This window comes from Mchenga conophoros, linkage group LG3 (genome assembly GCF_057382185.1).
Source record: "Mchenga conophoros isolate Kocher_MC1m ecotype Shallow Benthic linkage group LG3, M_conophoros_male_GT1.1, whole genome shotgun sequence".
In the NCBI taxonomy this organism is placed as follows: Eukaryota; Metazoa; Chordata; class Actinopteri; order Cichliformes; family Cichlidae; genus Mchenga; species Mchenga conophoros.
The window spans coordinates 60,478,859-60,501,826 of NC_140528.1; the positions used below are offsets into that span (position 1 = coordinate 60,478,859).

Below are 22,968 nucleotides of genomic sequence, written 5' to 3' on the forward strand. Positions count from 1 at the left end.
AGGGCGGGAGCCTGCAGTGAGCTCCGCCCTGGCGGGGAGGAGAGAGGAGAATGTACACAAAACACAGCCGGCCGGGCAGACATGACAATTTCAGTGTATTTTAATTAATGACAGTTTTAACATGCTTAAAAACCAAATAAGTCAATTAATTGAAATAAACACACCGTACATTGTGTTTGTTTATAAATAATCTGTATTTGCATGTACCAACAAAGGTTGATATTCATAGAAAAAGAGATAAGCTGGCAGATGTTTCATGTGACCATAAAATGTGGTTCATCTGCTACGATGGTGAGGAGATGTGAATAATATGAAATGTTATAAAAATATAATGAAATCACATGAACTGAGAAAAAATGGTCAGAGGACAAAGGCTAAGACTGCTTCGAGCTGTCAAAATGTTCTCAAACTAGATTCTTAAATTATATTAAGAATATATATAAAATATAGAACTAGATATTTGTTAAATTATAAAAGAATCTTGAGTAATATTTTTTTTAAATGTATATTAAAATGTATATAAAACAGCATTAGTATCTGTTAAATGTGAAGTGGTCTTACTGGGTCTGATCACACCAACGTGTTGTTAGTGTAGCTGTTTTATTATGGAGGAGACAAACAACTGAAGTTTGAGTTCATGATCATGTGAACTAGAACAACCAATCATCTCAAATTTTCCTTTTAGTATTTGTTAGTGCTCATTACAAAGCAAATGTATAGAGGTTTCTTTTACACAAACTAATACCACATTTTACTGTTGTTGTAAATTAAGAAGTTCACTCTTGTGCGTTAGTGTGAAATTTTCACTGTACACCCAAAGTGGGTATAAATCAACAAAACTAAATTACAGAAAAGTAGAAAAAGAAAACAAAGAGCACCAGCCACGGAGCTAAAATATGTCACTGCACTGTCAGGTATCACCTTTATTAATAATTCATTATATTTCACATCATTGATCATTAATAAAATAATTACAAATATGCAATCAATAAACAAAATATAGTTGAAGTATTTTTGCCTTGTACAGCATTCACACTAAGTTTAATGTGAACAACTGTCTGTGAGGTCCTCAGTCATCCAGGTCATCGTAGTCTAAGGAAAGACAAGCGTCTGGACTTCTTTAAGTTGGTTGAAGATGTGAACAAGTGAGTTTTTTTCAACAGTATCAACAGCCGGGGCCACTTGCGGGCTAGTGGTATGAACAAAATAATAGCAGAAATGCTGCCACGTGTCTGCCAGAAAGAGAGGACAAGTTTGTTTATTTGGTAGTTCAATGAAAGGCTTCAGTTAGTTAAGAGTTATTAAAAAACAACTTGCATTCATGTTTGCAATTTTGTCTTGTTATACAATATTTCAAAAAACAAACAAAACACTATTTACGGAAATGTTTGTGGGTGTTTTCTTGTTTGTTTGTTTTGTACACAAAAAAAGAAAGAAAAAGAAAAACACTAAAGTGGCCCTCCAATGAGATGACAGTGCCAGCAGTGGCTCACACCTCATTAAAGTTTGAGACCCCTGGTCATGTTATTGAAATCACACAGTAAAGTGATCTTTGCTTACTTTTTGATGTTTTCATCATTTTATTTGCCTTGAAGTTCTCTTTCAAATCAAGCAGATTCTTCTCATATTTTGCAAAGCATCGCCTCATCATGACACTGACACACATTTTTATATAAACCTGGAAAATACTGAAGTTTTTAGGATTTAGAAACAAAGCAAGGTATGATATGCAAAGTTGGAAATTCGTTTTAATAACTGTCTAGTCAAAGGGTTTGAGAAATGTCAAAAGAAAAACAAATAAAAATAAAGTGATTGTGGTTAAGGCTGCTAGCACATTAGCAGAAGTAAAGAACTGTAGTTCATGCAGTTATTTGTAAATACAAAACAAGCTTTTTGTATCTGTGAACAGAGGGTAGCTTTGTAGATTGTGATCCTTCACTGCCAAGTAACTTCTGCTTTATTATTTATATATTTTATGAAGGAACATTAAAGTGACCTTTGCTTACCTTTTTTTTGTTTTGTTTTTTAAATGAATTCTGTTACACTATTAGAGATGTGTTTTAAATCCAAAACCTCGAGCAGATTCGTCCCATATGCTACAACATTGTATCTTTATTACACTGAAACATAATCTATGTTATTTTTATATAAACCTGGAAATAATCTGAAACTCTTAGAATTTAAAAACAAACTTTTTACTCTCTGCAGATTTTCTCATATCTACAGTGGAATTATTTTAACCTGCACAGTGTTTTCCTTTTAACTTTACAGTAGTCAGTGTGTACACACAGGAAACACAGACCAGTTGTGTGCATTGTAACTCATTAAAAGTGACAGCCCTCAGCCAATCAAGTCATTTCTTCAGATCGACTTTAAAAATGTGCTTAATTTAAAGATAGCTTTTTCATATGAATTAAAAAGAAACATGTTGACCCTCACTAAGAGTTCTGCCTTGTGGTTTGTGGGAAAAACTTCATAATGCAGCAGAATAATGAACCCAGTCACACCTTACACAGCTTTACATGTTTAAAAGCAAACAGTGCTGACTGTGGTGGACTCATTACTGACTTCTCTTACAGTTAACTGAACTCAGCCACACTGATTATTCACAAGGGTGCAGAGAAAGTCAGCACCATTCTCACATACATGACTCACAGTATCAGGTCTGCACAAACTCGTGGGGTCCATGCAGCGACAGTGTTGCTGTCAGTACAGTAAAAGTGGGAGTGGGGTCAGGGTGGGTGTTTGGAGTGGGTACTTTATCTGACTTTATATAATGAAAGTAACATGAACATCCCATTCATTATCCAGAACCTTCTTCCATATAGCACAAAGTGACACACGTTGGAGAAAGTGTGCAGCAGGAAGAAAGTCAAACACACTGGCAACATCTAGAGGACAAATAAGGAATAACAGTCTGAAAAACTACAACATCAAATACATTTTACTCTTTTAGGCTACGTTCACACTGCAGGTCTTAATGCTCAATTCCGATTTTTTGATCAAATCTGATTTTTTTGTCTGCTTGTTCACACTACAGATAAAATGTGACAGCAAACGCGCTCTAGTGTGAACGCTCAAAGCGGCCCGCATGCTCAACAGAAGACGTCACACACAACGCGCTCTGTTTAGACCCAGAGCAAACAGTATTGTTTGACTGATGGCCCTTAATATAAAGACTTCGGACTTCACCTTTCCCAATTTTTGCTGTAAGTTATTTTGTTATTTACATAATAATGTAGATAACCTAATAATGATCCTTATTGCTGTTTTAGAGGAGCGGTGCTTCAAAGGACAGTTGCAGATTTCTGTCAGAATCTGCAGATTATGCAGTACAAATAAAATGTTCACGTTTCTCCAACGTTGTCTTCCCAGCAGTTTCACCGGATGGCCAGGAAGCGTTCACGATGTCTTCTCGGGCGCTTCTCCGGCGCTGATAATTGGCGTCTGTCTTGTGTCAGTGACGTAAAAGACGGATTTAATGCGATTTGACCGTTCACACAGCAGTCGCTTTCTAAAACATCAGATATGTATCGGATTCAGTGCCACATAGAAGGTTAGTAGATCGGTCAAATCTGTGTGTCAAAGTATCTTTGGGCAGGTGCTGAGCACTGAGTTGCCCCCAGTGCTCCCACTGGAGGGTGAATGTCAGGTTAAAAGAGCTTAGGCAAGAAAAAAAAACACTTTTGTCAATGAATGAATGAGGCTTGTAGTAAGAAAGTGCTTTTTGTCAGTAAGTCACACGTGTAAGGATTTTAAGGGTTTTCTGTAGAAATAAATGTACCAAGAACTACTGTAAGGAGTGTTGATTGTTACACTTGCAACTGAATATTTATTTATCTTGACACACACAGATTGTCAGAGGTTGTGTGTGGAGGCGTGGAAGAGATGACCCAAACGCAGGACTCACGGTGCAGAAATGATGAGGATTTATTGGAGTGGGTGAATAAACAACGCAGGAACGGCAGAACTGACTAGCTGACTGAAAGACTGAGTGGCTGGCTGAATAACTGAGCACTAACGGGAACGACTACATAACATCACACAAACATCAATGACACGACAAGGGCTGAAGGGAAGAGAGGGCTTATAATGACAATGATTGGAGACAGGTGAGTGAACAGCTGAACCTAATGAACTAATGATAAATGGGAAGAGGACTGAACATAATGGACACAGACCAAGGCTAACACAATAAAACAGGAAGTGGAACAGGCAGTACATAAACAGTGAACGTGAACTGAAAATACTGGGTCAACGACCCAGAAACCCTGACACAGATCACTAGTTTACAGCACATCACTTTAAATAGTCATATGAAAAAAATAGTTACCTTGGTGAAAGTTTACAATATAAATGCTCTGGTTTGTCGCATTAGTTTTAATATTTACTAACCATTAAAGATTAGAAATATTATCACTAAGACCAGTTTATAAGTGCACAAAGACAAAAAGATTACAAAGATAATAAAAATAAAATAAACAGCAAATATGAAAACTGAAACTAACTTTGTTTCTGACGTCCAATAAGAAAAGTGTAATAATAGAGTAATGTAGCAAAATGAAGCAAGTAAGTATAATATCGCTGAATCCGACAGTCAAGAGGAAAATAATAAACCATATTACTTCAGTGCAGATCAGACTTTATCAGTGTTGAGCCATTTACAGCTAAAGATTTGATTTTTGCTTCTAGCTGAAATTTTGTCATCACCAAAAAAATCAGGCATCATGACTGAATCAGGCAGTCAAAAGGAAACTATATTTACTTTAGTGAATATCAGATATTGCCAATATTGTGCTGGTTAAAACAATGTTTGTTTTTTTTTGTTTGTTGTTTTGCTATTAGTTGAACTTTTGCCAGTAAAAAAAAAAAAAAGAGCCAGTGACACACATCAGAAATCTTATTTAAAACAAACAAAATTATATGTCTCATTGTCTCTCTGACTGACCCACTCGTACTGTCCTCCACTCTGCATGCCCACAGCCCTGCCACAATCCTCAGTCTTTCCCTCTCTGCTCCACTTCTCATAACAGACCAGCTTGTCATTGACCCAGAACCACAGATCCAGAGTGCAGGAGTAGCGCAGGCTGAGCCAGACAAAAGGACTCGAGGCATTCTTGGCTCTCACCTCTGCCCATCTCTGTTGGTAAGGGTTAGTGATGGAGACCAGTCCCCTGTGAGACTCTCTGCAGTAATCCAAGGCCTCCTCCCAGGTCTTGTTTTCTTTGATCAGGATCAGTTTATCTGCCATAAAGAAAAAACAACACATTCAGTTGAATCTAGTGAGCTGTAAACATGAGAAACTCTCTGTGCTGTTTATTTTGTTCCAATTAAAAAAAAAAAAACCTAGAAAAAGCGTGTGTGTTACTCTGCCCTCAGTAGAAACCAGTATAATAACAATAATGAACTTTGTGCAGACAGGTCGACAACATCCTGAAATATTTATGTTTTTAAACTATTAGGAATCCAAAACAACTTCTCTCCATATTTACAGACAACAGAGACTTTAAAACGTTGGTTGAACATAAAAGTAGCTGAAAGTTATCCCACAGATATTTAAAGTCATCTGACTGTCAACTAAGTGTGTTCATGTTTATGAGATTAATTCAGCAAACATGCAGATGTAGGAGGAGGAAAAATACACAACATGTTCAGTTGGATCTTGTCAGTGATTCCAGTGATCCTCCTTTTAGAGAAACCAGTCAGACACATGTTGATAAAAACTCACCATCATAACAGAAGAAGGGTTTTTCTTTGTCACATTCATCAGAGCTCCATTTTCCTGATCTGTTTAACAGAGTCATAGCACATGTCTTGTTGCTTTGTTTATCATTGAATAACTGCATATCCCAGTATCTGAAAGAGAAATCACTCCCATCTGACCACCTCCAGCTGTCTCTGAACAGACCGACCCATGCACTAAAGGTATAGTCGTTAAACAGGGCCTTCATTTCTTCTCCATCTACCTGATCGAGTCCACTGGCCAAGTCAGTGTAAATTGATCTGCAGTAGCTCTGAGCCTGTGTCCAGCTCATAAATAACGTTATCAAATTCAATGTTTTCTTGTCTTTCTTCATTTCTGTGAAATCAACAGAAAAACACACAAAGACATCCCTCAATAAATTTTCTTGTGAAGTTCTGTCTGTCTCTATCTTCTTAAGTTAGTATTATGATATTCCATTATATTTTTATATCATGATATTATAATAATATTTAATATTATTCACATCTCCTCACCATCGTAGCAGATGAACCACATAGTACGGTCACATGAAACATCTGCCAGCTTTTTATCTCCTTTATCGTATCTTTTCCTCCCACAGTTTCCAGGCAGTTCTCTACCAGTTCTTCCTTTCAGATTCCAGCTGCTGTCATTATGAATGTATTCCACTCCTGGCAGAGACCAATGCCACGTTCTGTTTCCACCTGTGTTGTTGTTCAGTCCAATCCAGGCTTCTCCTTGATTCTGTGCAGAGTTACGGAGTCTGCTCATGTCTGTCATGTCAAACACTTTGGCCAGGTCTGTATATTTCTCTCTGCAGTATTTCTGTGCTTCATACCAGCTCTTGTTTTCTTTAATAAAGTGGTACTCATACAGGCGGCATGTAAAGAGGCAACACTGACCTAATATACAGAAATATGATATCGAGATTATATGAGATTATTGAATTCACTTAAAAAAGTAAAAAACAACAACAACAACAAAACGTGTGAGGTCATAATCTGCATTAATTTTAATTTTAAACAAACAATAAACAATCCACTTACCCATCAGAATAAGCAGAAACAGATTCCACTGCATCTTTGATCTGACAGATGAAAGTGATGTTTTATTACTCAAGGAAACAAAGATTTGAACAGAACTTCTTCGATGCACACTTTATGTCAGGAAAGAAAAGATGGATTAAACAGAAAGCCAGATAAAGAAAAATAGTGTGAACATTTTGAACCAGAACAGAAATTAATTCATTTTTAATAATTCAGCAGCTCATGGAGAAGGTAATGAAACCATTAATGTTACTCATCTTGGAAGTTCTTGTTATTTTAAGCTCACAAGTCTTTTCAGTAAAAGTTGTGCAAGATAAAAGTTTCTTTTTTGTAACACATCACAAATTATTTTCAATATTCTCTACACATCACCTCTGTACTACATACATTAAATATATTACAGTTTTTAAACTTACATGTGATAATTTCTTCTCTATCCGATGTGTTCATGAAGACAGCTCTCAGGTAAATATTGAAACACAGTATAGAGAGCTCTTTTTGTCCTGGTCAGGATTTGAATATTAAAATAAAAGTCTGACTTTCCCTCTGAATGAATGATCCACTGATGTGAGGGATTTTTATATTCCAGTTATGAAAGATGTCATTTACATTATGAGAAAGAGAGACAGAGACAGATTCATCATGTGCTTGGTGAAATGATGCAGGACTGTTGGCCTACCAGGATAAAATTTCTGCTTCCTACATTTGAGTCATTTGAATAAATTTGTGTATCGAGTCACACCATATTGAGTAGTGTCGCGAAATCGATCAATGTAGAGCAGTGTCACAAACCACGGAAGCCCCAGAACAGTGCAATCAAACGTTGAGTTTATTAACAGCCCGGAGAAAACATCAACATATGTCTTCTGACCAAAATACATGTTGTGGACACTTATAAAGCAGTGGGGTACACGCCCATGGCGTCAATGACAGATTAAAATAGGTTCCAGACATTAGTCACAGTTAATCGTACATCTTGTACATCTTTAATAGCTATAACCAGACATAGAACTTCTCATTTTGATAACACCTTCAAGGTAATAATAAATAATAAAGGTAATAATCTTAAGCCCAAGGGCTGGTTATAACCTCCAGTCATCTGTTACCAAGTAGAATAAAATGCAACAGGTTTGCAACAAGAAGCTGGAAACATTTGGGCCTCTGCTCAGGCCTATTCCTAGTTTATATGTATTATATGTACTGTAAGCATGCATTGCAGTTATCCTTCTATGTTCTAGTTTCCCTCAGCATGTATCACCTGGACAGTTACGCCAGTGAAGCTTAAGACCCTTAATGAACCGAACATCAACTCAAAATAGGCACAGATATGCAATGTGTATAAAATACTTCTAACCATACTTGTAATAAAAGTTAACATAATGGAAGGATCCTCAAATGGACATCTTCAATAAACAACTGTAATGCAGTATCAATACTGTGAGAAATATTATTAGATGAAATAATGCTGTAAAGAATGTTATTAATGCAGGTATAATGATGCAGATTATATGGCAGCAATAAAAGAATTTCTGTATCTCCACAGTAGCTAACTCTACTTCTGCTTTCGCTCATAAACAAATTCTGTGCTGTGAGTGGGATCCAAACATCATGCTCAGTGAAATGATGTCTATGTTTGTGTAAGGCATACAGACTTTAACATGAGACCATCAGGCAGTGTCATAGAGGCTGAGATCTCTCGGCTCGACTCTGGCCAGAAATGAAGTGAAAAGATCAACATCCAGTCTTATATGTGATTTATAGATTATATAGATTAAGGAAATTGTGATTGACAGACCCAAAGTTTTAAAGAGATAGTAATGTCAAAGTGCAAAGTGACGTGCAGAGTGATGTCCTTTACAGCATATCTCATTTTTGGGGGTTCAACTGTGGTCCACAGATGGGGGAGAACTTTTTTTGACTCTACTTAATCTCTTGTGCATTATAACATCAGTGTTGTCATCTGTAGACCTCCATGGGGTCATTGTGGACGTCAAACTTTGACTCATTTTGGATGTTGTTTGTATACTGCCTCTGTAGGCTCTGTATTCACATGTTTCCAGAGGGTGGAGGACATGTTTTCTACATGCTAAGAGTTCATTTTTCTGTAGCTTTGTTTACATCTTTTTATGCGTCCCCAGTTATCATATGTGGCTGAGACAAACAAATGAAGTCATTGGAGAATGATCTGGAACAGCATGGCACAGTACGAAATGGGCTAGATTACAACAGTTATGTGTGAAGGAATGCAGAGAGATCAGCGGACATCTACAAGGTAGCGCAGACTCTTGACACTAAGACAAAAGTGAGCAGCTGCTCGGTGGATTTCGCAGACATGTCAAGTTTCTCACAGACAGTTTGTAAAATGATCAACAAAGACTGTTGAGCAGACAGTTCAGCAGACGTGCACAAACCTCACAACCACATTCGTTTCCTCTTACAATCATCAGCTCTCCACAATAAACCAGGAAACTTGTAAAGGTGAATCATATATAATTACTATATCTCTTAAACTTATTAAACACATTGTCCTCCTTTTAAAAGCAATTTCAAGAATTTTCTAAACACTTTAATTATTCTCATTTTACATTTTAATGGATTTTAACATTTTTTATATTTCAGTGCATTTTAATTTGTTATGGTCCTTAGTGTTTTCCCGTTTTGTATTATTTATCTTTGACTTCATTGTTACTGCCTAGGGTTTTGGAACATATGAGGCAACATGTTTTCCTCCAGGCAAATCCAAGTGTGTCAGCCCTCGTAGGTGATTGGCCAGCTTGAGCCCTGTGGAAAACCGGGAAGCAATGAGTGGCTGATTGAGCTCACCTGCGTCTATAAAAGACTGATGATCTGTGATTCGGCGTGGCTGCTTTAGACTGAGAGCACAGGCCGCCATTTTGGCCCACTTTGTGTTAAACTGTGTGTGTAAAGCCGAGCACTGTCCATTCCCTCTTGCTTGTTCTGGGGAGGTTAGCTGAGTAGGGTTTATTGTATTGGGTGAACCTGGGACCATTTTGTGGCCTTTGCGTTTTTTAATTTCACACTATTTTCACTGTGTTGAATGGAATATAGCCAAAGTTCCTTAAATGAGCTTAAACGGCTGAGATACAGACATACATCCTTTGTCGAACCTCATGGTCGATTTCTGCCCCATTTAAAACCATTATAAACGCTATTTTTCATTGCACAATTATTATTATTATTATTATTTGTTGTTGTTTTTGTCCCGTTTAGATCTTTAGCCATCAGAATTGTTGTCTTAAGGCCAAGAAAGATGCCAAGCGGATTTATTTTACCAAGTGGATCATCATGTCCTTGCCATATTGGTCCATTTGATTGACCTTTATTATAATTATGTATTTATTTTATTTTCGGTTGCTACAAACGGGACAGACATGACTGGGGGATAGGACAGGGAGAAAGAATGAAAGAAAGAGAGGGAGAGAAAGAAAACCAAAGGGGAGAAGAGACGGTGAGAAAGGGGGGAAGAAAGAAAGAAAAACAAACAAAACACCTGGATCACCTGTATGGAGAAAAAAAAACAGAAGAGAAAGCAAACAAAAAAAGAGCAACATAATAAAAAACAGCACCATCACAATAAACTAGCTAGCAGTAGATAACAGTAGATACTAAATATTAAACGATATTGTGCAGCACGCAAGATAGACAGCGCACAATGTGCTTTGAGGCAGCAGCCAAGAAAGGTGTAGTCCACGTCTGTGAACACCCGTGTGTACACCTGTGTGCATACCTGTGTGGATCAGCATGCTTGTATTCCAAAGGTTTCTCCATGTAACGATCTGCTAGGGAGTGTGGGGAGCCATAGCCCTGTCCCCCAGGGCATGAAGCAGGTATGGAGGAGATCCAGGCCCCAGACATCCTGAGGCCCCAGAGTACGAGGACCCGAGGAGGACCACCAAAAGGGGGGGAACCGTGCCACCCTCCTGGGAAGAGCTGAGTAGAGCCCCAAACGAGAGGTCACCCAGCAGCTACAGAGCAGAGACCAGAGGGGGTTGCAGTGGCGTGCCCGTGGGCTGTGCCAGAGAGGACCGAGCTTCAGGCCCTGAGACCAGAGGCCTGAGGCCACCCCAACCCCCGGAAGGGGCCCAGCTGGGCCATAGGCGCCCGGCCTCGCCAATCGGCCACCAGGAGTGAGCCGGTACATACATGAGCGCCCAGCCCCAGTCGACAAGGACCACCAACACACCAACGTCTGAGGGCATCAGCCACCAGCAGGGAGTGTAGTGAGGGGAGATAGGCCTCCGTACTTTGGAGGGCCTGAGACCCAACCTGACATATTGCACAATTATTTTAACTAGGGTTAATGCAATTCTCTAAGTGAGGGTGACAGTCCGGGCCTTACAATCTTAAGGCCCAGAGGCGCAAAACAAAGAAGCGCCGGGGGAAACGTGCCGGCGTTCGGAACTTTTTTGATACATTTCACTGTGTGTTGTACTTGTACAACTATGCATGTGACAAAAAAAACAAAAAAAATGAATCTTGAATCTTATTATTCACATGTGCTATGTGACCTGTCATGCCAAATTAGACAGAACATGTTTCCACTGGGTTGGGATTATTCACGAGGTGTGGTGTCTTTGTTTCGTGAGAAACAGAAAGAGTGAAAAATTAGTGTTGTTACATTCAGTGTGAAGGCTACAACAAAGAATTATATATTTGTTTTCACATGGTATTGTATGTCTTGTGTTGGGAACACTGACACTGGGACCCAAACACTATCCCACCGCTGGAGCCGCTGGCAGCAGCCGGTGGAGCTACTGGCAACGGCCGCCGGACACCGGCAGCGGAAATCACAACTTTCCCCGATTCCCAGCAACATAAATGTTCATGTTCATCCTTCTAAAATAAATATTTTTCTGGTTCAAAGTGATCTTGTATTGTTATTTAGACAATTTTTCTTTTCTTTTCTTTTAGAACACAACAATAACAAACGTTTAGTGTAAGCAAAAAGTGAAAAACATGATATAGCACAACATTACATTTAGTGTGCTTCTGCAAAAAAAGTAGTATTTGATCAAAATGAATATTGGTGCCAATCTTTGGACCATCTAAAGGCCTACTTATAATAACAATCAAATATTACTTCACCACTCTCACATACATGACTCACAGTATCAGGTCTGCACAAACTCGTGGGGTCCATGCAGCGACAGTGTTGCTGTCAGTACAGTAAAAGTGTGAGTGGGGTCAGGGTGGGTAATTAGAGTGGATACTTAATCTGACTTCATATAATGAAAGTAACATGAACATCCCATTCATTATCCAGAACTCTCTTCCATATAACACAAAGTGACAGTAAATGGAAAAAGTGTGCAGCAGGAAAAAAGTCAAACACACTGGTAACATTTAGTGGACAAATGAGGAAAAAAGGTCTGGAAAAACTACAGCGTCAAAGATGTTTTATTGTTTTATTTGTACCAACATCCTGACAAGTTTCCAAAAGATCCCTAAATTACGGTTTCATTTATTTACATTCATCTAATCTGAGCTTTCCTCTTGCTGTGTTCTTGTTGCGCCATCTTCTTGTCTAACACCTGTATAAGTGATCCCAGGCATCTTTTATACTTGGACACATGACTGAATCGTTCTTTGAATTGTTGGACATTGTTGAATCTATGCCATGAAAAATGAAGGCATTTCTGAAGGCAAAAGCGGGTTTAACTTTGTACTAGCAAGTCTGGACACTTAAGGTAGAAGTTAAGTCTATTGTTTTTTTGTTTTGTTTTGTTTTTTTCTTTTGGGGGGGGGGGGTTGGAGTGACCAATAAACCTGTTTACTTCTATATTCATTTCTACCCCAACAATGAGTTAGTCTACATCATGTTGACAATTCTGTCAAAAATAGTGGAACAATGAAGGCAGGAAAGTACTATCATATCTTAATCCATAATACGTCATGCACAATTCCAGATGCTGTCTATCCAGAAAGCATCTGCTTGCGAAAGTGTTATGGGTCAGAAATTTCTGTTCCTTGTATTTTGTGGTATGTCTTCATTTTTTGCTTTGTTTGTTGTTTTGCCTTATGAGATATTTAGCCACAACGAAAAAAAGTTTCCTTCAATCTGTTTCCATAGATTTCACTTTTTCTGTCATGGCCCTAAAATCTTTCAGGAGGTTACACATGTCAGGATAATATTAATTTGTTTCAGTAACTTATCACCACTGTGGCCCATAAATTGTTAAAATTCATTTTCTAAGCTGTTTCAGCACCACTCACTCTCCAGACCTCCCATTAATATGATCAAACTGGCTGCTTTGATGCTGTTTAATAATAAACTGTTCTCTTGTCTGCATCTCTGTATCGCTTATCTATCTGTATCTATCTGTACCAGTTGAACTCAGCATGAGAGCAATGAGGAAACAGTAATTCATTTGCTAGCAAAAGAATTCCAGTGTTGCTGTCAATGTATAATCTCAGACACTATTAAAAAACAACTGTGCCATCATATCATTGAAACAGCTCTGGCACATGAAGGCACAATTAGCAGAAAAGAGGTGAAGTGAGACTCTGTTTTGCTATTTCCTCAAAAAGAGGCTTCATTGGTGGACAGCTCAAGATCTTGAACATTGTTAGGTAGGCTGTAAAAGTAAAGTTTATTTGAATGGCATAAATACCCTGCAAAGCACAAAAACTATGACAAGGCTGGAACTTTTCATCTCCTTTTCATTTTATGCCCTGGCCCCTAGACAGGTCATAACATGAATATAAAGATCCTCTGTTTTTCTTGTATTTCTGTTCTATGTTCACTAATTCATTCTGTGCTTATAATTCAAAGTTATATAATGTTGACAGGCTCGAAACAGAGGGACCTCCACATAGGTGTAAATACATGGCTCCTTTTGAGAAACGTGGCATTTTTTCAGGTATCAGTTTGTTGACGAATGCAGTTTAAATGCCCCAGTTTATCCTCCTCACTCCTAAAAATGCTTATAAGTTAGTCCTATTTATTTGCACCCCAACAATTATTTAGTATACATTGTCAACACATAATTGTGAAGTAGGAATGGAGGTGATCCCTGTATGCTTCAAAAGTCATACATTATGGTACGTAAATTATTTACTTCAATTTTATTCATTGAGCTCACATTTTGATATTCACGATCAAGCAGAAAAAAAGCAAAACAACGTTGTTTATAAGGCAATAAACTTGAATACAGAGCTCATTCAAACTATCTTACTAAAGATTTTTTTAAACGCTATCAAAATGCAGTTAATAATAGGCAATGCAATGAAACTCAAATCAATTAAATTAACATGAACATACATTTTAAAATTATATCAAATTCAAGAGTGATAATAAAATTAAAGCACAAAATTCTTAAGCACATTTGAATGTTACAGAAATTGGTTTGATTTGTGTGAAGCATCATATTTAAAAGAAGCTCTGGCCTCTCATCCTAAGCAGACATACATTTACTTTTTCTTACGTTTGCGTGACCAAAAAACCACTAAAGGTTGTGTGGTCATCTCCCCCAACATATGTGTTTGCAGCCATGCTCACATACACTTGGTCTCCTTGCTGCAGCTGCAGGAACACAGCGTTTCCTCCATTATCAGCTCCGTCGCTTTCTGTCTTATGATCAGCTGTAAAGACCGTCATCTCATTATTCTTGAACATACGCAGATAATGTGGGTAGCTTCTTCCACCGTGATAGAAGATGGTAAAGTAATAAACACCTGCAACAGGTGCTGTAAAGACACCTGAAGAATAAAAGAGTGTTGGTCACATCAAAAAGAAAAGGAAAAAGTAATGGAGATTTGATCATTACGTCTCATCCTTTAACTACATATAAATGTCATATTTGTAAATTGCTGTTGAAATTTTTAATAATTAAGTTTAGTACATTTAATTTTACAATAACAATAAATATAATTTTCCAAAACTGTTTTTGTCTTACACCTATATCTCTTTTACTTTGTGAAATAAAACAAATGAGCATACAGGAGGCTGTAAATCTTACCTGTGACTGGACTGTAGGCATTGCCAAAGTTTGTAATTACTTTCTTATAGTCTATAATTATGTCTGTGTTGAAGGGTCCGATGTGTGCATTGCCTCTTCCTGCTGTTGCACTGAATATTATCTTGGTTCTTTCTGTGAAAATCAAATCATAAACATAAAATTGTTGTAAATGTAGGTTCCACACTGACTGATATTGTGACTTATCTGTAAGGACACACAGACGATCAGGTGTATCAGATTTCTTTGTATCAGCAGATAAATGTGACATTTAGCTTTTAATTTGGATAATTACTATGGTATTATTAATGAGCTCTTTGATAACATGGACATTATCCGGTCTTCAAAATGTCATTGTTTTAAGCTTTTCATCTTTAATTAGACAAACAGTGTAATTAATTTCGCATTCTAATATGACAATTTAGGGTGGTCCTACCAAATTTCCACGTTGTTAGAGAGTCATAAACTCTTTGTTTTTTACTCAGCTATCCCGATACACAATGTTTATACATTTCAATAAATCATTCCAGCTTTTTCCAATTTTTGTAAAAATAGAAACAAGGCGTGGCTCAAGACTCTTTTTTATTTTTTTACAGCACTGAATTTCAGGGAGTTGATGCTCTATTGTCAGGTTTGAAAACATCAAATAAGAGCATCAACACCTTCCATCTTCCTTCCTATACTAATATTTTTGAAGATTGTTAACATTGAGTCAAATTAATTGTGAGTATTCAGCCACAATGAAAAAAATGCTTAACAGTTTAATCAATGAAATCTCACTTCATTTTGTTTTACCTTTGCTTTGCAGCTCCAAAATTTGGTTTTCGCTGTCTTTCAGCCTGGTTACAGCTTCCTTTAGGCAGATTTCAGTTTCCTTCAGTCTTGTTTCCATAGATTTCACTTTTTCTGTCATGGCCCCAAAGTCTTTCAGGAGGTTACACATGTCAGGATGGTATGGATTTGTTTCAGTGGTATTAGCACCACTGTGGGCCAAAGTCAAGCCGCAAAACAAGAAAATAGACCGTAAAATGTTAAAATTCATTTTCCAAGTTGTTTCAGCACCACTCACTCTCCAGACTCTCTGATGATTATGATCAAACTGGCTGTTTTGATGTTGTTTAATAATAAACTGCTCTCTTGTCTGCATCTTTATATCTCTTATCTGTTTGTACCAGTTGGACAATGGGGAAATTGTTTTTCTACTTCCTGACACAGAGGCTTGATTGGAGGACAGTTCAAGACCTTGAACATTGTTAGGTAGGCTGTAAAAGTAACATTTATTTGAATGGCAGAAATAACCTGCAGAGCACAAAAGCTATGACAAGGCTTTAAGTGGTGTTTAGGAACTTTTAATCACTATAAGGTTAATCTGCTTTTTGCAACACTACAGAATTCAGCAAATCTGGTCTACATAAAATATATCACATATTATCTTATTCTCACTCTTTGGGTAATCTAGGAAGGTCAGACTCAGTTTTAGATTTATTGTTTTATGAGGTTATTTGTGTTCCTTGGAGCTCAGTTCTGTGTTGTTTGTTGTTTTGTTCGGCTAATTTACATCATTAAGCCCTGCTCTCAAAAACAGGCAAGGGTGTAACTCTGTCTGTGAAACTGGATTTAAGAAGTAACTGTTATAGGTCCTGTGTCTTATTAGACACCATTAATTCTGTTATCAACCCTTCACCTACCCCACACTCACCAGTGTCTCCAGCCACCTGTGAAACCTTTTCACAGTTTCTTGTTAAAGATAAGATAAGCCTTTATTAGTCACACATGTGAGAAATGTGTTGTGTCACAGCAGAAAGTGGACAGTGCAGAGTTACAGTAGCAAAAATTAAGAAAAACACTGGAATAGAACAAGAGAAAAAATAATACCATATGTCACAACCCGGCTCAAAGAATGTGACACAGTCTGTCAGATATTTTAATGAAATAAAGTAAAGAAATTCCAACACAGGTGAAATGATACAACAGCCATAACTGAACATAACCAAATGAGCATAATGAGCCCCAGATGAAGAGACAGAGGTTCAGTCAAGGTAGCTTTATAACTGGGACTGGCCTTCTCAGGTGTGCTGTATCTATAATTGGGTCAGCTCCACCAACCACATATCTGAAAGAGACAGTCAACAAGAAATCAAGGCCAGCCCTTGGCTGTCACGCATGCTATATGCAATAGAATAAAATGCTACGTTGTTTGAAAAAAAAAATACACTTAGTGTTATTGCACATAATAATAATAATGGATTGGATTTATATAGCGCTTTTCAAGGCACCCAAAGCGCTTTACAATGCCACTATTCACTCACACACTGGTGGAGGCAGCTACGGTTGTAGCCACAGCTGCTCTGGGGCAGACTGAAAGAAGCAAGGCTGCCATATCGCGCCATCGGCCCCTCTGGCCAACTGTCCACAGCCTCAATGTCTATACCTTGGATGTTTAGTGCTTGCAGTGGAGGATGTTTGTGCCTGCGGAAGTCTACCACCAGCTCCTTTGTTTTTCCAGTGTTGATCTGGAGGTAATTCTACTGGCACCAGTCCACAAAATCTTGCGTCAGTTCTCTGTACTCCCTGTCGTCCATATCAGTGATGAGGCCTAGGGTTGGGTTTTGATTATCGATTCATAGATTAAAATCGATTCTGGCTTGGATAACGTGATATCGATTCATTAAAATTCTGAATCGATTTTTTAATATAAATTTATTTTGCCCGAAATGCCAGAATCTCAGTTTCGACAACCACCAAACAGCTAAAACAGTAAATGAGAGCAGGTACACGGATTCTGCACAAAGCGCGAACCCGCCGACGGATCAGAATCAGTGAGATGTCGCCTTTCTCACCCGACGGCACGGACACGGTCGGGGCTGAAAGCCGACAGCTCGCTGATTCTGATGTTTCGGCGGGTCCAAGCTTTGTGTTTACGCCCTTTTTGCGCTGATTCTAGAGCTGTTAGTTTGATCTCTCTCCAAACAATACTGACTGAACCAGCAGCAAAAGAAGATCCAAACTACGCTTCACATAAACATCGTCATGAATTCCCTCTTACTTTTGCCGTTTTGCTTCCACCATGATAAAATCACACTTCATGCACAGCTCTCTCTCTCTCTGTACTTCAAGAACAGTTTCCCGTCTGAAAATCTGTTTTCTTCATTATTCGCTTGCTTGTTACGCACAAGTCTATGTTGTTTACAGGCTGTCGGCCGCTGTTTTTTTCCCTTTTACTTACTTCCGAAAAGAAAACCTAATTTCTGCTGTTCAATACTGAATAAATTTAAACTTTTTAAAATTATGCAAAATGCAAAACGTTTAGCCGTGTCTCTAATAAAACCGCTGTAACTTCAGAGGTAATGTTCATATGTTGATTAATGGTTTTCTTTTGTTTTTGATGAACTGCAGAATATTTTTATAAAACCCAGGCCAGGAAAACCACCTTCATGTTTTTCTGTGTTTTATCTTCTGCTGTGATGCTCACACCTTTGATAAAGTCTTGCGAGTGTCAGCTTCCTTTTTATAGATACAAGAATATGTTAATGTACTGATTTGAATTCTAATATTTCTGACTGTCTGAGGCAAAATTTCCCAGATTCAAATCGAATTGAATCGAATCGAATCGAATTGAATTGAATCGAATCGTGGATCGAATCAATTCGAGACCTTGTGAATCGGAATCGAATCGATTCTAGAAATCAGTGACGATACCCAGCCCTAATGAGGCCGACTATTGCAGAGTCATCAGAGAACTTCGGGAGGAAGCATCATCCTCTGCAATGCCAGGTTGGTAGGCAAACTGAAGTGGGTCCAGTAATGAGCTAACCAGGGGCCGAAACTTATGATCCTTCTGTTCCCTCATATTCCTCTGTTTCTCTGTGCACTTTGGCTGAAGTAGGGCTCTCTGGAAAAGTCCAGAACTCCCATTGCAAAAAAAATCTGTGAGTGTTCTTTGATGGAAATTTTTCATTTGACAAACAAACAAATAAATCCTGTTGTAAAAGCCAGCTTCTTCCAGCTCAGGGCCCTTGCAAAAATTAAGAACATGTTGTCATTTGCTGACTTCAAGAAAGTGATTTATCTATTAATTTCATCCTGGCTTGATTAGTGTAATAATCTTTATTTTGGTATCAGCCAGGCTCTGCTCTCTTCTTCAGCTTGTTCAGAATGAGGTTAGGGTTAGACAGGCACTCGTGAATGAGACCATATTTCCCCAGTCTTGGCTCGTTCACACTGGCTTCCAGTACATTGTCCTTGGGCAAGACACTTCACCCGTTGCCTACTGGTGGTGGTCAGAGGGCCCGGTGGCGCCAGTGTCCGGCAGCCTCGCCTCTGTCAGTGCGCCCCAGGGTGGCTGTGGCTACAATGTAGCTTGCCATCACCAGTGTGTGAATGTGTGCGTGAATGGGTGGATGACTGGATATGTAAAGCGCTTTGGGGTCCTTAGGGACTAGAAAAGCGCTATATAAATACAGGCCATTTACATTATAGAATTGATTTTAAGATTTTATTGCTTGTTTTTAAGTCTCTAAATTGATTAGCTTCCCTATACCTCTCTGATCTTGTAACTAAAAATACTCCAAATAGAACTCTTAGGTCAGCTGATAAGTTGTTTCTGATTGTTCCTAGCAGCAAACTAAAACCCAGAGGAGACGAGGACTTTGAGATTGCTGCGCCTAAACTTGAATAGACTGCTTCTTCAAATTAGGACCTCTCCAAAACTCGACATTTGTAAATCTCATCTAGAAACACATCTTTACTCCCTAGCTTTTAATTGTGACTGTGTTTTGTTTTGTTCTTTTTGTGTGTATTTGTTTTCCTTTTTACTAAGTACAGCAGCTTGGTCGACCTGTGTTGTTGTTAAATGTGTTTATAAATAAACAGATTGATTGAAAGTGACCATCATGAGAGTATTCCAAAGTGGAGTGGATATTTTCTCTGATTTGTGTGTGGACATGAAGTATTTACTTTAATTTTCCATTCATTATACAGAACGTTCTTCTACATAACAGAAAACAACAATGGGTGGAGAATGTGTTCATCAGGATGGAGATAAAACTCACTAATGGCATCTAGTGGACAAATAAGATATGACAGTCTGGAAGTAATTTCTATATCATTATTATTATTAATGATAATAATTGATATTATATGTGTTATTTATATTTTTAAATCTATCTACAGATTTAAAAAAAATATCTACTTATCAAACTTATTTGTGGTAACATCATGACAAAAAATGCACACACAAAAAATGTTCCTAAATGACAATTTTATTCATTTCTGTCCTTTTGATGTCATAAATATATTACACACATTATTAAATGGCATATGGTGACTCCCGAAGACCACAATATAAGAAGCCTGAGTAGCAAACAGATGGAGATGGTTACAAAAAGGATCTGTAAACAAAGAGAAGTAAACATTTTGTTGATACAGTAAGTGATGGAGAACGAACAAGACACAACAAACAAGCAGAACCCGTAATCCATCCTGTGGTATACAGTTATAGCAAACAGCATTTATAGTCAGAGCTGTGGGAAGGGAGTGCTGAAGTGTCTGTGTTTGTGTGTGTGTCTACCACACTCCTCTGTGCACAGCAGACAAGAATCAGCAGACAAAAAATGTTACAGATACAGAGAGTTCAAGTATTCCCGTCTTGCAACTCTTAGGACAGCAGTCAAGACATATAATTTAAGCATATTCACACAAAGTTAACTTAATATTTTAAAGTCCTGTGTGGCTTAGTGGGTAGAGCAGCCCATCTGCTAATGGCAAGGTTGGTGGTTTGATCCATGGCTCCCCTTAAACTGTGTGTCATAGACAGAGATGGGCAGTAACGCGTTACTTGTAACGCGTTACTGTAATCTGATTACTTTTTTCGAGTAACGAGTAAAGTAAGGGATTACTATTGCAAAATCGGTAATTAGATTACCGTTACTTTCCCGTAGGAACGCTGCGTTACTGCGTTACTAAAACCCTGATTTTTTGCGAGAATGTCTCACGACAGTGACGTAAGCGAGTGCGCCGTTAGTGACAACAGCTGTGTGCAGATCAACAATGGATCACATATCGAGTGCGGGAGAGAGTATGAGCATGCAGCGTTTAAAGCGTGGAAGTACTGACCTTACTTTGAGTTTGATTCCATAAAAAGTGACAAAAACATTAGCGTCCATCGTGCGTGGGAAGAAAACTTCTTTTTACAGCGAAAAAAACCCCTAAACTTCCAAGGAAGCACCTATGGAACGCCAGGACTGCCATAATGAATTAATTAAATACACCATTAAATAATTAATTAAATGTGGCAATAATTAATTAAAATTGGAATTAATTAATTAAATAGTTATGATATATGTAATTAATTAATTATTGACACATTTAATTAATTATTTATGTATTTCACGTTTTAATTAATTATTGACACATTTAATTAATTAATTATTGACATATTTAATTAATTATTTATGTATTTCACATTTTAATTAATTATTGACACATTTAATTAATTATTGACACATTTAATTAATTAATTATTGACATATTTAATTAATTATTTATGTATTTCACATTTTAATTAATTATTGACACATTTCATTAATTATTGACACATTTAATTAATTAATTATTGACATATTTAATTAATTATTTATGTATTTCACATTTTAATTAATTATTGACACATTTCATTAATTATTGACACATTTAATTAATTATTTAATGATATATTTATTTATTTCATTTTGGCAGTCCTGACGCCTGGCTCTCATCATGAAATAATTTTATCTGTCAGCCTCACCCATCAAACTCAGGGGGCGGGGTTAACGCTGATCGAGTCAAAACCATTGCTTTGGCCTGGTGGCCATTGTTTCTAGCACACAACAACCGGCATGTGGAAGCTAACAGAACTGAGCTTTGAAAAACCCTGTTTGTGTGTTACCAAATACAGTTTTAATATTTTTTTAGCCGAGAATGTAGTGGTTTAATCTTCATGTGTCTGGTCGGTTTGTCAAGATACAGCCTCTTTGCAAAAGTGTTTCGATGATTTCGGAGATGTCGTCCCAGTCTCACGGCAAAGCGTGGGATAGACCCGCTCGCCTCACAAGCAATCCCACCGACAAAGCGCAGGCCCCGGTACACAGCTGTAGTAACCCCCGCTGACTTCTTTTACTGAGGTTATATTTATCGATGTTTTATTTCCTGATGTTCTTATGTGTCCTACGTGTTTCAGTCGCCAATTCTGAATTATAACTAACATTAAAAACATGTTTAAGGAGGAGAGAGAGCAAATAAATCTGTTTAACATCTGATCTTTGGGTTTTTGTTCAGTAATCAGCGTGACCTGTGTATAAACACATAAAAGAGATAACGTTGGTGTTTCCGTCATGTAGTAACTGCTGGCTTTAACTGTACAAAGGTTGTTCGACACTATGAAACACATACAGACTTCATGATGTTCGGCTAATATTTTTATTGTGAATATTAATCATGCTGACCTCGCTCTGTACACCACGCAGCGAGGTCAGCATATCCACGATATCCTCAGCTCCATGAGTTAACACAAAGTTTCCCAGCTGACTAATCTAACTGCCAACTATTCCAGAGACGTGAAAATATACAGCATAAAGAAAAGTGTAAGAGACTCAGCAGCAGATTAGAATAACAGTTTGTGGCGTGAATAAGACACGGCGGGACCACGGAGCAACGTTCAGAGTCATCTTTATTTACATCTCACCACACCACAACACCCCCAAACCCCTCAGTCCCCGTGTTTTTAACTAGGCGGGCGTGATTAAGGATGCCGTGCAGGTGCGTCCGCCCTCCCTGCACGGCACCGCAGACCACGCCCCACCACACAGTTATACATTTAATAAATCACCAAATGAATCCAAGAAACGAGCAAACCTGTTCCGACAATTTGAATTTGTATTCCCTCAGCTGCAGACTCGCTGCTGTTTAAATGTTTGAAAAGGAAGATTAGATATAAACAAACGTCAAACATAGACTCAGTCTGCCTTCACATTTGATATGAGGCCAGCACGTATAGTGGCCTCAGCAGGCTATTACTGAAATACACGTGCTATATCATAAACTATGATATAAACAGGGAGGTCCTATTAACATGTTTAGTTTTAAAGGACACCTTCCTGCCTTTAGTCTCATTCATGAGCAGTATTCGTTTTCTTCTAACATCCAGAAGTCTGCACGATGTGTTTCATAGTTTGTAACAAGCCTTTGA

The 22,968-nt window shown here is 38.0% G+C and overlaps 2 protein-coding genes across 3 annotated transcripts; both read right to left on the reverse strand.

Moving 5' to 3' along the window:
* Positions 1–3,919: 3,919 nt before the first annotated feature.
* LOC146579836 (macrophage mannose receptor 1-like) lies at positions 3,920–7,227 on the reverse strand. 2 transcript variants are annotated; one of them, XM_085269543.1, is made up of 5 exons: positions 7,185–7,227; positions 6,769–6,809; positions 6,238–6,624; positions 5,729–6,079; positions 3,920–5,244 (listed from the first exon to the last, which is right to left on the reverse strand). In XM_085269543.1, exons 2-5 carry the CDS (start codon positions 6,800–6,802, stop codon positions 4,901–4,903), a joined length of 1,116 nt encoding a protein of 371 aa, XP_085125669.1. In that variant the 5' UTR covers positions 6,803–6,809; positions 7,185–7,227; the 3' UTR covers positions 3,920–4,900. The 2 variants fall into 2 exon arrangements, with proteins under 2 accessions (XP_085125669.1, XP_085125670.1); XM_085269544.1 differs by lacking the exon at positions 7,185–7,227 and having other exon boundaries at positions 6,769–6,872.
* A 5,564-nt stretch (positions 7,228–12,791) lies between these two features.
* LOC146579837 (cerebellin-1-like) lies at positions 12,792–15,844 on the reverse strand. The gene is made up of 3 exons (XM_085269545.1): positions 15,540–15,844; positions 14,748–14,879; positions 12,792–14,487 (listed from the first exon to the last, which is right to left on the reverse strand). Exons 1-3 carry the CDS (start codon positions 15,784–15,786, stop codon positions 14,210–14,212), a joined length of 657 nt encoding a protein of 218 aa, XP_085125671.1. The 5' UTR covers positions 15,787–15,844; the 3' UTR covers positions 12,792–14,209.
* Between the last annotated feature and the right edge of the window lie 7,124 nt (positions 15,845–22,968).